Raw genomic sequence first — 17,714 nt, 5'->3', positions numbered from 1 at the left:
AAATATTCGAGATATGCTGAAGCAGCAAGCATTGTTGAGCAGGGGTTTGTATTTTTTTTTCTCTTTTTCTAACTTCTTGGGAGACTTTTCTTCTCTAATAATTATTTTAATGAATTGGCTTATACCAAATTGAAGTATGTTTCCAATTATTATTTATCCCCTCTGGCTTGAAAAACTTAATCAACCATTTTTTGGGGTTAATTTTAGGCTTTTCAGCTACTGCTTGCTTGAGCTATATGGTTACTGTGTAACTGTCCTTATTGCCATTGGAATTGATTACTTGCCTTTATTTATACAGGCTGAAATGCCATGATAAATCTGTTAACTATTACGAAAGCAACATTGTGCAATGGTTGACGTGTCCACATTGATGGATAAAACAGTGATGTTTTATCTTGACTTCAAACTCGCGTCCCTAGGTTTAACATCTGAGCTGAGAACCAGCTGTCTGTCTCTTGTTTGCGTATCAGAATCAGACACCCTCTCTTGTATTCCTTGATGCATGCATGTTAGCTTTCTTTCTTCTTCAAACATACATGCCCCTACCCCCACGCCCAGGCAGCAATATTTTGGAACCGTCTGCAATATGTAGATTTCATTATGTCCGTTTTGTAAGTCTTTGTAACTTGCACAGTACATCTGCAGAAAATGAAGAAGCAGGGCATGGGGACCAGAGCCATCGTCCAAGGCTGTAATGAACGACCACAGCATATTGTTGATGATGTTGATGTTCGGCCATGTAAATGTCTTGCATAGAAAGTATGAGGATATGAGGCACAGAAACTGGAGGAATATCAACGGCAGTGTGAAGAAGCCTGATTCCGGCCGCTGGAGAGCCATCATATGGGGCAGTGACTTTAAATCTCCTTTCTCTTCTTAACCTCATCCAGTGGATGATGTGTTCAGTCATCATTGATCAAGTATAACATTCACAGATGGACTTTGCTACATGAATTGTTTTTCTCCAACTACTAGATTAAGGGTTATTAAATCTTTCGTTATTACCTCATTTTAAGTTATATTAGGACTGCTTGTACCCCTTTTCATGCAAAAAAACAATAACTCACTCCTTATCAAAGGTGCTTTACTAGGCTTGCATTTAAAATGCCCAAATCATCTAAAATGGTCCCTCTCTTATCTTGTATTTGACCTATGTTATGCCTAAATTATTGCATATATGTTAAGAAAATGATTGAATTTTTTTTTTGGGGTAGTGGTGTTCGCTTGGACGGATGGAATCAGAATCCCAGTAAAAGGGTTACCCCAAGATGATCCATACAATCAGAACTCTCTCTCTCTCTCTCTCTCTCTCTCTCTCTCTATGTATATATCTATGTATATATAAATATATATATTCAGAATGGTATATGGTCTATGGCTTCTTGGGAGGGATGGTCCTGGATATGGTGCTAACTTACTAATGCCTGGATCTTTGTGCATAGTAGCCATCCCTAACACTCAAGCCTGTGTTTCATAGCACCAGATCCTTAACATTTGCATCTTGGGGTGACCCTTTCCAATACATGGTTAATGCCTTTCTGAATATAATTATATGAAGTTCCTACTAGTGGTTTATTTGTCATATTCTATTTTGATGCTACACTATTTTAATATTGTAACTATGAACTATCACCATTATACTTAAAACCATCTGATCTTGCAACAGATCCCCTATGCAGACAATGCATTTTTGTTCTTGATTAGAGAAACATATGGGTAAGCTAATCATTTATCACTATTGAATGAAGAGGTTGGTGCATTTCGTTGTCATGTGCACAAACTGTCATTAGCATTAAAATGCTTGTTGGTTTGTGTATCATCGGAGATATAAGATATTTATCTAATTTTTCTTGTTGACTTTTTGAGTTTGATCCTTGAATTTTGATAATGACTATCGCGACGTCCTGGACTCGTCAAAAACCACTCTGACAATGGATGCGGCTGCGAATTGGGAAAAATGGATGTGTATTTTGAAAAAAAATATTTTCGTGAAAAAACAATGTGTATTGTATTTAAAACCATCTGATCTTGCAACAGATCCCCAATGCAGACAATGTATTTTTGTTCTTGATTAGAGAAACATATGGGTAAGCTAATCATTTATCACTATTGAATGATGAGGTTGGTGCATTTCATTGTCATGTGCACAAAATGTCATCAGCATTAAAGTGCTTGTTGGTTTGTGTATCACTGGAGATATAAGATATTTATCCAATCTTCCCTATTGACTTTTTGAGTTTGATCATTGATTTTGATAATGACTGTCGCGACGTTTCGGACCCGTCAGAAATCACTCTGGCAACGGATGCGGTTTCGAATTGGGCAAAATGGATGTGCATTTTGAAAAAAGATATTTTCGTGGAAAAATAATGTGTGATGAGTCGTCACTAACCTTTTGGAGTGCGATTAGAACACTTGATTACTACCCCATTATGGGTAAAATCGATCAACGTTACTAGAGTCGGGTTCGGGAGTACAGTTACGCGAGGGGAAGGTATTAGCATCCCCTATACGTCCGTTCTTACGAACGATACTAGATTAATCAAAAATTATCTCAAAATAAATTTAATAACCCTTTCAAAATTACTCTCTTCCAAAAATCATAGAAAAAGCACAAAATATATATTATATAGATATTCCCTCATAACTGGGACAATCCAATACTCCGAAGAGTTCATGCCTTTTGGTACAATCATCAGGATCGAAAAAAATGAGAAAATAATTTACAAAAATACACTCCCGGAGTTTTGAAATCTGTAGAATTTTTTTAAGTATGAAGATAGTATTCTGGAAGGTTTTTGAAATTTTATTCGAGATGGAAATGATTTTTTGGGCCTAATAAACATTTTTGTGATTTTTGTGATTTTTCAATATTTTTCCCGAATTTCAAAATAGCACAAATAAAATTAAGACAAAAACTATGGAAAGTCTGAAAATATTTTTGGAATTTTCTAAAAATTTTGTGATTTTTTTTTTTTTTTTTTTTTTTGTGGATTTTTGTGAACTTTTCAAATATTGGAAGGATACTGAATAGAAAAAATGAAGAAAACCGGTGCCCATTGGTTCGGGGGTAGTGAACTCGTCAAACATTGACCGGTCCGAGGGAAAACCAGTTAAAGGTCTTGGTCGAGACCATCTCAAGTCAACCCGCGTTGCCTTTCGCGTGGGTTGTGTGTATGTTCAGGTGTATGTTAGAATGTGCAAGCAATACATGAAGTATCTGTAAGCATGAGTGAGAATGAGCATGCGTGTGTGGTATGTGAATGGGCATGCATATGCATGAATGCATGGATGTGTGAATATGCATGTATAACACATGAATGGGCATGCATATGCATGCATGCATGAATGAATGATGACGTAGATGATGACATGATGTATGAACATGTGTATGCATGGATAAGAATGAACGCGCATGCATGGTGTGTGAATAAGCATGCATGAATGAACAATGACACTGATGCATGAATGTGTGTATGCATGTAAAGCACAAATGGGCATGCATGTGCATGGTGTGTGGACGGGTATGCATATGTATGCATGTATGAATGAACCATGACGAATAATGATGCAATGCATGAAAGGGCACGCACGTGCCTAGCGTGTGAATAGACATGCGTATGCGTGCATGCATGCATGAGTAATGACATGATGTAATACATGAATATATGTATGTGTGTAGGGCACGAATGGTCATGCATGTATGCATGATATGTGATGGATAGGTGCACGCATGGATGGATGATGTCATTGATGATGATGTGTGTGTGCATGGATAAGATTGAGCATGCATGCATAATGTGTGAATGAACATGCACGCACATGCCGACATGAATGAACAGTAACTGAAGTGATGGTGATATCGGAATGCATGAGTGTTCATGTGCATATGTGAGAATGTGCGTGGATGTGTGTGCATGCATTAATGTAGGGCTGACAAAACGGGTAATGACCTATCAGGTCACCTGGACCCGCTCGTTTAAAATGTGTTTGGGTTTAAGGAAGTTAACCTGTTTAATAAACGGGTGGGTCACAGGTTGATCCATTTACAAACAGGCTTAACCGAGTTTGGGCGGCGTTTATTTGAATAATTTATAAATCCACACGGCCACATGATTAGCCCACCCACACCACACGGTCCATACGCCACACAAAAAAACCCTAAATCCTAATCCATCTCCCGCGGCTCTCCTTTCAGCTCTCGCCTCTCACTCTGTCTTTTACTCTCTCAGTTCTCTCCTCTGGTCTGGTGCGTTGCTGCCTTAGTGCTCCCTACTGCGTGCTGCTGCGAATGATCCACTCGGACAGTCAGACCACTCCTCATCCTAGAGGTCGAGTCGTCATCTCCTCCACAGGCGTCAGCCCCCTTAGCTCCACAGACCACTCGACTCTATACCTCAAGCTCGAGTTGCTCCATGGTAAGATCAAGCTCCCTCACGATCCTGTGTCGCTAGAGTTTCCCTCGGCCGTTCGGCTTCCTCTCCAATCGTCAAGAATTGAAGATGCCGTCACACAAGACCTTCAGGATCAAGAAGAAGCTGGCCAAGAAGATGAGGCATAACAGGCCTATTCCTCACTGGATCTGTAGCGCCCTGACAATAAAATAAAATCTTTTTCACTAGTTTTAAATCCAAACATTAACCTAAACAGCGGAAAGCCAAACATATAAAATAAACCCACATTTAATACAATACTAGAGTGATAATTCAACCCATGATATACAAACATCATTGTTCTCTCGAAACTACCCTTACTAATACCAAGGGTTACAAAAAAAAAAATGCCACCCAAAAATACTCAACCTCAAAAAGAACAGTACAACAGTCCCTCTACCTGCGAGCTTGCTCCATTCGCTCAACTGGTTCACCTGAAAAATAATTCAACGCAGGGATGAGCCAATGCTCAATAAGACGAAATATGCTATTACTAGTGTGTGGTCACTGAGCTATAGTTTGGTAAAAATAATCTGATTTAAGAATAGTACGAATAAGTGAACTTGAAAATGCTGATATTACATAATGTATAATTAAACCATTAACTACATAACTTAACATGTCAATCTGTATGAAATTACTCTTCATATTAATACTACTATTCCTGAAAGTTTGATAGTACTCATAATATCTGAAAAACTTCTCTGGGTGACTGTATGTCATGATTTAACCCCTTATGACAGGGTTGTGAGACCCGAAGGTGGGACCTATCCTGGATGGCCTACCAGGGTAAGTCAATTGAATTCCGATAGTCTGATCAGCCCCCTCAATCCATATCTAATGGAGAGCCTGTCCTGACGTGGGCACGATCGACCTCAAACCACTTACTATTTGAGTAAAGTGGTTGCACTCTAAACTGAATGTATGTAGCTACGGTACCGTGCTTTCCTGTTTGATCCATTAGGGTCTGATACTATATAGGTAGCTGATATCTGTAATATACTGCTTTTATTATGGTTTCTAAAATAACCATAACTTTGTAAACTGTATCTGAAAATCTAAATAAACTTTTGGATATTCTGATTTTATATATATATATATATATATATATATATATATATATATATGAACTACTGTCTGAATAACTAAATTTCAGGGCATTATGGTACTGTAAAACATAATATTCTGGAACCAATGAGAATGAATATTTCCATGGTATTTCTGTTAGCAAACTGTAAACATAGTGTTCGTAATACATATTAGTACAATACTGTTATATGAATAACTCATGCCACACTAATAAATATTAATATTATCAGGCTCTGAAAACTGTATATTTAGTTTGAATAATAAGTTAATACAAGCATATAATTTGTACCGAAATCATATATAGTTGCCTAGCATAGCATGTTTCCCTTACTTGACTATTGGAAAACCCCTATTGTATATTGGTCCAACACCTGCAGGGTTTCCTACTCAACACCCTGAAAACAACATTCACCATAACAGAATATCATTATTTTTTTGTCTCCATCATTTCTTACAACTGCTAGAAGACCAAAAACTGAATAAAAGACCTTACCCTAATTCTGGGAAAAAAATCGACTTAATCCCCCTAATGATCTGCCTCAGTAGACTTGAAGAGAACTCTGCTAGGAGCGTCGTGGTGGCCACAGATCGTCGATCCGGCGTTTGACGGGGCCGAAATCGAAGAAAGAAGGGAGAGGAATCGTAGGAGAGAGAAAGAGGGAAAACAACGCTGAATTTTTGCATTTAATCGAGGTTTTGCACTATTTATACTGCAACCTTTGTCGACAAGCCACGTCATCTCATCGATGAGGTCACAAAGAAGGATCGTCGACGAACACTATCTCCTCGTCGACGAAATTCAGAACTTGAACATAGTCTCTCGGTATCTTCTCGTCGAAGAAACTTGTCTTCGTCGACAAGGTCGTTACATTCTCCCTTCCTTATAAAATTTCATCTTCGACTATTCATATAGCTCATCATCTTTAAGACAAAATGGTCTACTTATTTTATTATCTTCCCTCACTTATGGCGGAGGAATACCGTGGTTACATAGGTAGTTCTGGGAGATTACAACTATAAAAGAAAATTCTCCCAAAACTAAAATATTACCTATCCTATACACTATATTACAATTACACTATGCTAAACAAAATAAAATTACTACTACCCTAATATATACATCACCGCTGTGTTCACGAAATAAGTGGGGATATTTTTGTATGATCCCATCTTCAAGCTCCCATGAGGCTTCTTTTACCGCCTAATTCATCCATAAGACTTTCACTAACGGTATCCTCTTACTGCGCAATACCTGTTCTTTTCTATCTAGGATTCGCACTAGAGCTTCTTTGTATGCTAGATCACCACTAAGTTCCAATTCTACATAGTTAATGATATGAGAGGGATCTGAAATGTATTTCCTTAACATAGAGACATGAAACAAGTCGTGAATCCAGAATAAAGATGGTGGTAGAGCTAGCCGATAAATCACTGGCCCAATCCTCTCAAGTATCTCAAATGGACCAATGAACCTAGGGCTCAACTTACCCTTCTTCCCAAATCTCATGATTCCCTTCAGTGGTGCTATTTTCAGAAACACATGATTACCCACTTCAAATTTCAGTTTTTGGCAGCGAGTAGCCGCGTAACTTTTCTGTCGACCCTGTGCTGCATTGATTCTATCTCGAATAAGTCGGACTTTATTGTACGCCTACTGTACTATTTCTAGCCCCAATACTCGCCTCTCACCTAGCTCACTCTAGTATAGAGGGGAACAACACCTCCTACCATAAAGTGCTTCATAAGGAGTCATGCCTATGCTAGCCTGGTAGCTATTGTTGTAGGCAAATCTCACCAACGGCATATACTAAGTCTAGTTACCCCCAAAATACAATACACACGTTCGTAACATAACCTCAAGTACTTGAATCGTTCTCTCTGTCTGACCATTTGTCTGAGGATTGAACGTGGTGCTAAATGATAACTAAGTCCCCAGTGCCTCCTGCAAACTCCTCTAAAATCGTAATGTAAAATGTGGATCACGATTTGAGACTATGGATACCACTACTCCATGGGGTCGAACAATTTCCTGTATGTAAATCTCTGCTAACCTGTTCATAGGGTAGCTAACCTTAATAGGCAGAAAGTGCACTGTCTTTGTCAACCCATCAACCACCACCTAAATGGCATTCTGACCATGCGGCGCTGGCGGTAGCCCAGTAACAAAATCCATGGATACGTGGTCTCACTTCTATTTAGGAATGAAAAGTGGTTGCAACTATCCTGCTGGCCTCTAGTGCTCAGCCTTAACTTGCTGGCATGTCAAGCACTGCTGCACAAATTCTGCTATTTCCCTCTTTATGTCACTCCACCAGAAATACTCCTACGAATCCCTATGCATTTCCGTACTCCCAGGATAAACATTGTATAGAGATCTATGTGCCTATTCTAGAATCGTCCTTCTGATGCTGTCATCTACAGACACACACAATCTGGTGCGAAAATTTTAAAGCCCCATCATCAGAAATACTGAATTCTTCCCCCTGACCATCCTGTATTCTAGCTATCACTTCTGCCAATTCTAGAACATTCTCCTGAGCAGCTTTAATCCTTTCATAAAGTGTAGGTTGTACAACCAGACTGGAAATAAGCGCCAGAGGATTATCCTTCACTAATTCCACACCGAACCTTTCCATGTCCATCTAAATTGAGTGTTGAACTACTGCTGCTAGCTGTGCTGTGTCCTCTGATTTATGGCTCAAAGCATCAGCCACCACATGTGCTTTACCCGGGTGGTAATTGATGGTACAATCGTAATCTTTGATGAGTTCTAATCACTTCCTTTGCCACATATTCAATTCTTTTTTAGTAAATAAATACTTTAGGCTCTTATGGTCAGAAAATATTTCACATCTCTCACCATATAAGTAATGTCCCCAAATCTTCAATACGTGCACCACTGCAGCCAATTCAAGATCGTGAGTAGGGTAGTTCTTTTCATATTCTTTCAACTGTATAGAAGCGTGCACCACCACCCTACTGTGCTGCATCAGTATGCAACCAAGCCCTTTCAAAGACGCGTCACTGTAAATCACATACCCATCACCACCTGATGGAATTATCAGAACTGGTGCAGTGACGAGCTGCTGCTTTAGTTCTTGAAAATTCTGCTCGTATTCTTCATCCCACACATACCTGACATTTTTCTTGGTCAAACGTGTAAGCGGTTCTGACAAAGCTGAAAACCCCTCAACAAACCGATGGTAATAACTTGCCAGTCCCAAGAAACTTTTGACTTCTTGCACATTTTTTAGCTCGACCCAATTCACCACTACATCAATCTTGCTGGGATCCACTGAAATATCATCTCCTGAAATCACATGACCCAAAAACGCAACTTGCTCATGCTAGAACTCACACTTGCTAAACTCGGCGAAAAGTTCTTTCTCCCTGAGCGTCTACAGCACTTGCCTCAAATGTACCTAATGATCCTCAAAACTCCTTGAATATACCAGTATATCATCAATAAAAACCACCATAAACTAATCTAGATACTGGTGGAAAACTCTATTCATCAAGTCCATGAACACAGTTGAGGCATTCGTCAGACCTAAAGGCATAACGAGAAATTCATATTGCCCGTACCTAGTCCTGAAGGCTGTCTTTGCAACGTCCTTTGCCTTTACTCTCACTTGATTGTACCCTGATCTGAGGTCGATCTTGGAATATGCCCGTGTACCCTGGAGCTGATCAAACAAATCGTCTATACGAGGTAGAGGATATTTATTCTTAATAGTAACCTTGTTGATTTCTCTATAATTAATACACATCCTCAAAGACCCGTCTTTCTTCTTTACAAACAACACTGGAGCTCCCCATGGTGATACACTGGGTCGTATAAATCCCCTATTCAGCAAGTCTTACAACTGATCTTTCAACTCTCCTAATTCAGCTGGAGCCATACCGTAGGGAACCTTAGAAATCGGTGTTGTCCCTAGAGGTAAATCTATAGGAAAATTCACCTCGCATTCGAGAGGCAACCCTAGTAGCTCCTCTGGAAATACATCTAGAAATTCCCGCATGACTGGGGTACTGTCGAGCTTCGATTCATTCTATGACGCTTCCTTTACAAAAGCCACAAGCCCTTGATTTCCGTCTCGAAGTAGTCTGCTTGCCTGTATAGCTGATACTATCTACAATGGAGCACGTACACTAGAGCCAACAAACTTGAATTCTTGCTCACTAGAGGGTCTAAAAATTACTTCCTTCTGATGGTAATCAATATTGGCGTGATTAATTGCCAACCAATCCATTCCCAATATTATATCAAACCTACACATATCAAATACAATCAGATCTGTTGGTAGCACTCTCCCCTGAATTTCTATTAGATAACCCTTGAGTACCTTTTGACACCGCAACATTGACCTTGACGGTGTAGCTACCAGCAAATCTATATCTAATGACTGGATCTCACTTCCAGATAATTTAACATAGGATGTAGAGACAAATGAATGTGTAGCATGTTGAATCAGGTGTAATCCCAAGAGGGGGGTGAATTGAGTATTTAAAAATTCTTTGACACTTATTTACCACTTAAACCTTTCTTATATATTTACCAATGAATTCTTGTAACTCAATTACTTATGTATAAGGCTATCTAACCTATACATGCAATATACACAATTTAAATGCAGTGCTGAAAATAAAGAGTAAAGGGAAGAGAGAAGACAAACACAGTTTTACGAGGTTCAGCCGACTTGGCCTACGTCCTCGCCTTGAGCAACCACTCAAGGATTCACTAAATCCCTACTCCTTAAATTGGGACGGAGCTTCCCTTATAATCCGCTGCTTACAAGAGGCACAACTTCCTCTTACTCCGCTGCTTACAAGAGATACAACTCTCTCCTCACACGCCGGTTCACACACCGAACCGTATATATAATAGAATCTAAAAAATAACACTCAAAACAATGCTTCTAATAAAAGCTTGTAAGTACAATTCAATTTTCTAATACATTAACATATGATATAACTTGAAGCTCATGAATGTATGAAAACGATACAATCGTTTTATGTATGATATGCTTCAACACACAAATCCCTATTTAATCAAAATTCCCACGTAATGATATAATTAAAATGTTTTGGAGTATACTAGGGTTCTTAGTTCACTTTGCAAAAATGCACAAAATATATTTGATGTGAACTTATTAATAAAAAACTTTGTCTTGAATATTAAATCAATCAAAATCAATATTCAATCACAAAATGAGTATATTATTTTTCAGAAAAATCCCTCAATAGAATGTATAGTTATAAGTACCTAGGATATTTAATCAAGCGTTAATATATCAAAAATATTGATCCTTTAGCAAACACACACTTGAATCAAACCTTTCAATCAATCACACATCCTAAATCAAGTAATGATCTTGTTTAGAATAACTATGTATATGTATAGACACTTTCAAGATCAATCTTTTAATCAAAATAGGGTTTTCAATAATAAGCTCTATGAAAAATATATATGTATATTTATACTCTTGAATCAAAAACCAATCAACCAAGCTAAACAAGCTTTCTCTAGTAATGATCTTTTCAAAAATCAATTTTTATACGTATATGCACACTCAAGATCAAAACTTTTCTAATGATAATTAAGAACACATAATGAGATGAAAAGTTCTAAAGAATAATAACTTGAAAGATCAAACTTCAATACTAGATTGAAGTACAGTTGAGTAAACAAGTTCCCTTTGAGAATCTGAGTTGATTTGCCCAAGCTCAAAGATTAGAGATTGAAGTGTAGGCAATCGTATAGCAATAGGAGCAAATTTTCAATGTTCTTTCAACAAGGTGTGTTCTTCTCTTTCTTGTGTGTCTAACCTCTATCCTAGGGTTTAGATATTTAGTATATATAGTGTCTTACCTGATTGATCTCAGCCGTTGAATCAAAGAAATAGCTCGCGAGTCCTTTTAATAAAAATTTGATTTTTAAACTTTCCCGTGACTTTAGGCAATCGAAGTGGGGTTTAGGCTCCTGAAGTGGCAAGTTCAGGCGACTGAAGTGCCTCAGCTAGGTTTTGTGTTTCTCATTAATTCTTCATGCTATCGAACTTAATCTTCAGGCAACCGAAGTCCCCTTTTTCTCAAATTTTCCTTTCTAACTTAAAAATCTGCTTTGCTTTCTTTCTTGGCTCTTTTATAAAAACTTTTTCCAAGATTTTAACAATATTTCTAAGTCCATGAATGTCCCCTAAAGATATATATATATATATATATATATATATATATATATATATGAAATGCATGAATCCTAAAGTATTTCTAAGTTATGTTGAGCCTCAAATTAAATCATATGAAAATGTAAGTACATGAGTTCTAAATACCCATTCCCAAGTTGTTCTTGAACTTTGTCGCGTGCATCTTGATTTTTATACTCTTTGATTTCCATGGAGCTTGCCAAGATTTGTTAGCTTTACTTTGTGACTTCCGCGACTCGTTATCCTTCTGTACATGCTTAATATACTCCCTGTTCACAACTCAATGCACAGATCAAATACCAAGTGATTTGTCATTATCAAAAATGGATTGGACTCATAGAGTCAACTAGCACCTGAATCAAATAAGACAATAACTAGATATGATAACACAATAAAAGTACCTATCACCACATCCACGGTAGCCTTAGCATCATCCGGCGTTAGAGCGTAAACTCATGCTTGGCTACATTCCTTTGCTGACCTCCACGAGGCGCCTAATATCCTCCCCGAGCTGCCTGATATCCTCCCTGATAGGGTCTGGGAGCTCGAACCTGGTCCTGCGGCCCTGAGCATGCACGTGCCATATGGTCTGGTCTCCCACAACAGTAACATACACCTCTCCCTGCTAGGTACTCCCCCGAATGACGTCTCCCGCATGTCTGGCACACTGGAAAGGTCTGCATACACTGGTACTCCCGAGGTCCTATCGTCTGCCTCTGATCTTCTCTATCACGACCTCCACGCCATGAACCCCTACTAGAGTTAGCCTGAAAACCCTGAGGCACAAGCCTCTTCCTCCGACTCTGAGTTTCTAAACCCCTCTGAATACCACTCTCAATAATCGCAGCCCAGTCTACAACCTTCATAAATGTCTGAGCTCTAAAGCCAATCACCTACTCAAACAAGTTCTGTCTCAGTCTCTCTTCAAACTTCCTTGCATTTTTCTCTTCATTAGATGCTAGATGTGGAGCAAAACGTGACAACTCGATAAACCGAGTTGCGTACTAGGATACGATCATCTGCCCTTGTACCAGATGCATAAACTCTGCTGCCTTCGCACTCCGAATGATAGAACGAAAATATCCCTTGAAGAACAGTTCCTTAAATTGGTCCCATGTCACTGGTACTAGAACCGGCCTCTGCTTCTTTATCAGTCGCGCTGATCTCCACCAGCGCTTCGCCTCCCCTGTCAGTTTAAATGCCGCAAATACCACCTTCTGCTCATTCGTACAGGGAAGCCCAGCCAACGTCTCTTCGATGTCCTGGACCCAATTCTCAGCTACAATTAGGTCATCTCCTTCAGTAAAGGATGGGGGCTTCATCCGCGTAAACTGCTCAATTGTGTAGTTACGCTCCCCTAAGCTCGTGGCCATCTCAACCATCACCTTATTGGTGACGCTGCGTAGTACTGCATCCGTATCACCACCACCCATGCTAGAAGGTCCCGGCTTGTCTCCCCCAACATTTTTGCCACTGCTTCCTAGGTCCATCCTGAAAACAAAGAACACACCTTAAGAATCTTATCTCCTACACAAACCCTATCCATTTTATTCTACTCAAATCCTATATTTATAATTAACTACTCTCCCCTAATCTTAACTCAAAATCCAGTTCTGCCACCTAGACACACGAATCGATGGTAGTTTACTATAGTTTTCCTGAAATCATCACCTCAGGAAACAGAAACCACCACGGAAAATTCTATACCCAGACTACAGAACAAACCTTAAATCATTTTCTATACTCTGGTATTGCTTCCGCTGTACTCTAAAGTTTATAGAACCTAGCAACCTAAGCTCTGATACCACAATGTAATGCCCTGACAATAAAATAAAATCTTTTTTCCTAATTTTAAATCCAAACATCAACCTAAACAGCGGAAAGCCAAACATATAAAATAAACCCACATTTAATACAATACTAGAGTGACAATTCAACCCACGATATACAAACATCATTGTTCTCTCAAAACTACCTTTATTGATACCAAGGGTTACAAAAAAAAAAAAAAAAAAGCCACCTAAAAATACTCACCCTCAAAAAGGGCAGTACAACAGCCCCTCTACCTGCGAGCCTGCTCCACTCGCCGAGCTAGTTCACCTAAAAAACAATTCAACACTGGGATGAGCCAATGCCCAGTAAGACGAAACATGCCATTACTAGTGTGTGGCCATTGAGCTATAGTTTGGTAAAAATAATCTGATTTAAGAATAGTACGAATAAGTGAACCTGAAAATGCTGATATTACATAATGTATAATTAAACCCTTAACTACATAACTTAACATGACAATCTTTATGAAATTAATTTTCATATTAATACTACTATTCCTGAAAGTCTGATAATACTCATAATATCTAAGAAACTTCCCTGGATGACTGTATGTTATGATTTAACCCCTCATGACAGGGTTGAAAGGGCCGAAGGCGGGACCTATCCTAACTGGCCTACCAGGGTAAGTCAACTGAACTCCGACAATTTGATCGGCCCCCTCAATCCATATCTGATGGAGAGCCTGTCTCGACGTGGGCACGATCGACCTCATACCACTTACTATCTAAGTAAAGTGGTTGCACTTTGAACTGAATGTTTATAGCTACGGTATCGTGCTTACTATCTGATTCATCAGGGTCTGATACTATATAGGTAGCTGATATCTGTAATATACTGCTTTTATTATGGTTTCTAAAATAACCATAACCTTGTAAAGTGTATTTGAAAATCTAAATAAACTGTCGGATATTATGATTTAATATATATATATATATATATATATATGTATATATCTAAACTACTGTCTGAATAACTAAATTTCAGGGCATTATGGTACTGTAAAACATAATATTCTGGAACCACTGAGAATGAATATTTCCATGGTATTTCTGTTAGCAAATTGTAAACATAGTGTTCATAATACATATTAGTACAGTACTATTATATGAACAACTCATGCCACACTAATAAATAAATAACTAAATTTCAAGGCATTATGGTACTGTAAAACATAATATTCTGGAACCACTGAGAATGAATATTTCCACGGTATTTCTGTTAGCAAATTGTAAACATAGTGTTCATAATACATATTAGTACAGTACTATTATATGAACAACTCATGCCACACTAATAAATATTAATGTTATCAGGCTCTGAAAACTGTATATTTAGTTTGAATAATAAGTTAATACAAGCATATAATTTGTACTAAAATCATATATAGTTTCCTAGCATAGCATGTGTAACGACCTGAAGAATAATGGTATTTAAATAATAAAGAGGGAGGAAAATGGAAACAGTATCAGAAGGAGGCAACCGACTTCGTCGACGAGAAGATACCGAGAGAGGATTTTTGCGAAGTCTGAAATTCATCGACGAGGGTGCAGGTTCTTCGATGAACTTTCCACAGGACTCGTCGACGAGGTGGTGTGGCTCGTCGACGAATCCTATAGTATAAATAGCCTAAATCTGGGTTAAATGCATAATTTTTCAGCAAAATTCTCTCATTTTCTCTCTCATACGGTTTCTCCTCTCTCTCTCTCTCTCTCTCTCTCTTCAATTTCAGCTCTGTCAGTCGCAAGATCAACGATCTGAGGCCACCACGACGCTCCTGGGAAAGTTCTCTTCAAGTCTACCGGAGCGAATCGTCGATGGGATGAAGTTGGATTTCATCCCAGATTCAGGGTAAGATCTTTTTGTTGTAATTTGACTTTCCAACAGTTGTAGAAAATGCTGTAGACGTAGAAATAGTAATATTTTGTTCTAAGATATATGATTTTTAGGGTGTTGAGTGGAGAACCCTGTGGGTGTAGGACCCGTCATAGTGGGGGGATTTTAGTAGGAATCAAGTAAGGGAAATATGCTATGTTAGGTAATTCTAGTATGTTTTCAATATAAATTATACGTTATTATCAGATTATTCTTCACAACAAAAATTTATACAGTTTATCAAGTATGTTTAATATGCTTCAAATTAATGTGTGGCTTGAGAATATAAATACAGTACAGAAACATGTTTTACAGTATTTTTCAGAGTTACGTTTTATAGAATGTACAGACAGTGAATATCTTTTATAGTAATTATAGAATACTATGATTATACAGTTTACAATACCATGACATATAGTTTTACAGTTCATTTCAGAAATACAGTTGATACAGATACAGTTTATCACTACGTCATGGTTAATACAGTTATTACAGAATCATGGTAAAATAGATAATTGTATAAAAATGTATTATATAGTATCAGACCCTGATGGACCATTACAGATATAGTTTATAGAGCACGGTACTGTTGCTACATAAAGTATAGAGTGCAACCACCTATTTAGATAATACGTGGTAAGTAAGTTGATCAAATGCCCACGAGTGGACAGGCTCCACATCATATATGGGTTGAGGAGGGCTGATCAGAATGATGGAGTAATTGGCTCATCCCATTACTCTAACATTTTTCAGGTGATCTAGGTAGGTGAGCAGATCAGGCTCGTAGATAGAGGGGCTTCAGTACTACCCTGTCAGTAGAGTGAGTATTTTTGGGAGTATTTATATATAGCCCTAGCCCAGTTGAGGGTATTTTGGGAAACAATCATATATGTATATTTCGGGGAACATTTTAGTACTTTGGTATTGTATACTTTCTTGATTGTGTTTATATGAATACCGCTTCTCGCTGCTTAGGTTGATGGTTTGGTTTAATCTAGTAGGTCAAAGCATAATAAATTTCATAGTATAAAAAAAAAATTTCAATTAATTTAGCAGGATGTTACAACATGTTTCCCTTACCTGACTATTGGAAAGCCCTTATTGTATACTAGTCCAACACCCGCATGGCTTCCTACTCAATACCCTGAAAACAAAATTCGACAGAACAGAATATCATTATTTCTTTGTCTCCATCATTTCCTACAACTGCCAGAAGGCCAAAAACTGAATAAAAGACCTTACTTTGATTCTGGGGAAAATTTGACTCAATCCCCCAACGATCCGCCCCAGCAGACTTGAAGATAACTCCACCAGAAGCGTTATAGTAGCCACAGATCATCAATCCGACATTTGACGGGGCCGAAATCGAAGAAAGAAAGGAGAGGAACCGTAGGAGAGAGAAAGAGGGAAAATGACGCTAAATTTCTATATTTAACCGAGGTTTTGCACTATTTATACTGTGGCCTTCGTCAACGAGCCACGTCATCTTGTCGACGAGGTTACATATAAGGATCGTTGACGAACACTATCTCCTTGTCGACAAAATTCAGAACTTGAACACAGTCTCTTGGTATCTTCTCGTTGACGAAACTTGTCTTTGTTGACGAGGCCCTCTTGTACCCTCGTCGAAAAATCCCCTGTGTTTGTCGACGAGGACCTGATAACTTTTCCCTCCCTATTTATTGTTTAAATATCATTATTCTTTGGGTCGTTACAGAATCCGTATGGGGACTAACAATACCATCAAGTACAATGCGAAACGCAGGCACTGGTGGCGTACGAAGCTAGGGTTTTAGGGTCGAAGCATCTGCTTGTTCATGTTCTAATCAAGCATTTTTTGTTTACTTGTGAGATTCCGTTTGTTGTTTAATCAGTTGGGAACTTAACCGAGTCCTTTAGCAGAGATTTTGATGAGACTGATGTTTATCTCATAGTTTATATCATACTTTTATTTTGCAGTATTTTTTTTTAAAAAAATATCATTTTATATGAACATTTTAAAAAAATTTAAAATAAATAATTTTATTTATTTTTTAAACGGGTGACTCGTGATCTGCCCCGCTTATTAAATGGGCGGGTTAGGGTTGGCATGTATGTGACCCATTTAATATTGACCTGTTTATGACCCGACCTGTTTATGACCTGGCCCATTGATGACTGGCCCAAACTCGGCCCGCCCGCCCGTTTTGCCAACCCTACATTAATGAGCATGTGCATGAATGTGTGTGCATGCATGATTGGGTAAGTGCATGAATACACATGGATGTGCGTGCATGGACTA

General features: G+C 38.4%; 1 protein-coding gene across 1 annotated transcript; it reads left to right on the top strand.

The window, feature by feature from the left end:
- Positions 1 to 4,502: 4,502 nt before the first annotated feature.
- On the top strand, positions 4,503 to 17,229 carry LOC131156762 (large ribosomal subunit protein eL39-like). The gene is made up of 2 exons (XM_058110690.1): positions 4,503 to 4,580; positions 17,152 to 17,229. Exons 1-2 carry the CDS (start codon positions 4,503 to 4,505, stop codon positions 17,227 to 17,229), a joined length of 156 nt encoding a protein of 51 aa, XP_057966673.1.
- Positions 17,230 to 17,714: the final 485 nt, after the last annotated feature.

This window comes from Malania oleifera, chromosome 5 (genome assembly GCF_029873635.1).
Source record: "Malania oleifera isolate guangnan ecotype guangnan chromosome 5, ASM2987363v1, whole genome shotgun sequence".
In the NCBI taxonomy this organism is placed as follows: Eukaryota; Viridiplantae; Streptophyta; class Magnoliopsida; order Santalales; family Ximeniaceae; genus Malania; species Malania oleifera.
Note: the sequence above shows the minus strand (reverse complement) of the source record. Positions and strands in the feature narration are given on the sequence as shown.

What these genes read in the sequence shown, in the direction of transcription:
- LOC131156762 (XM_058110690.1), top strand. Translation starts at nt 4,503, where the DNA reads ATGCCGTCACACAAGACCTTCAGGATCAAGAAGAAGCTGGCCAAGAAG. An exon ending in ACAGGCCTATTCCTCACTGG is followed by an intron (nt 4,581 to 17,151) that starts ATCTGTAGCGCC and finishes GGTCGTTACAGA; the next exon opens with ATCCGTATGGGGACTAACAA.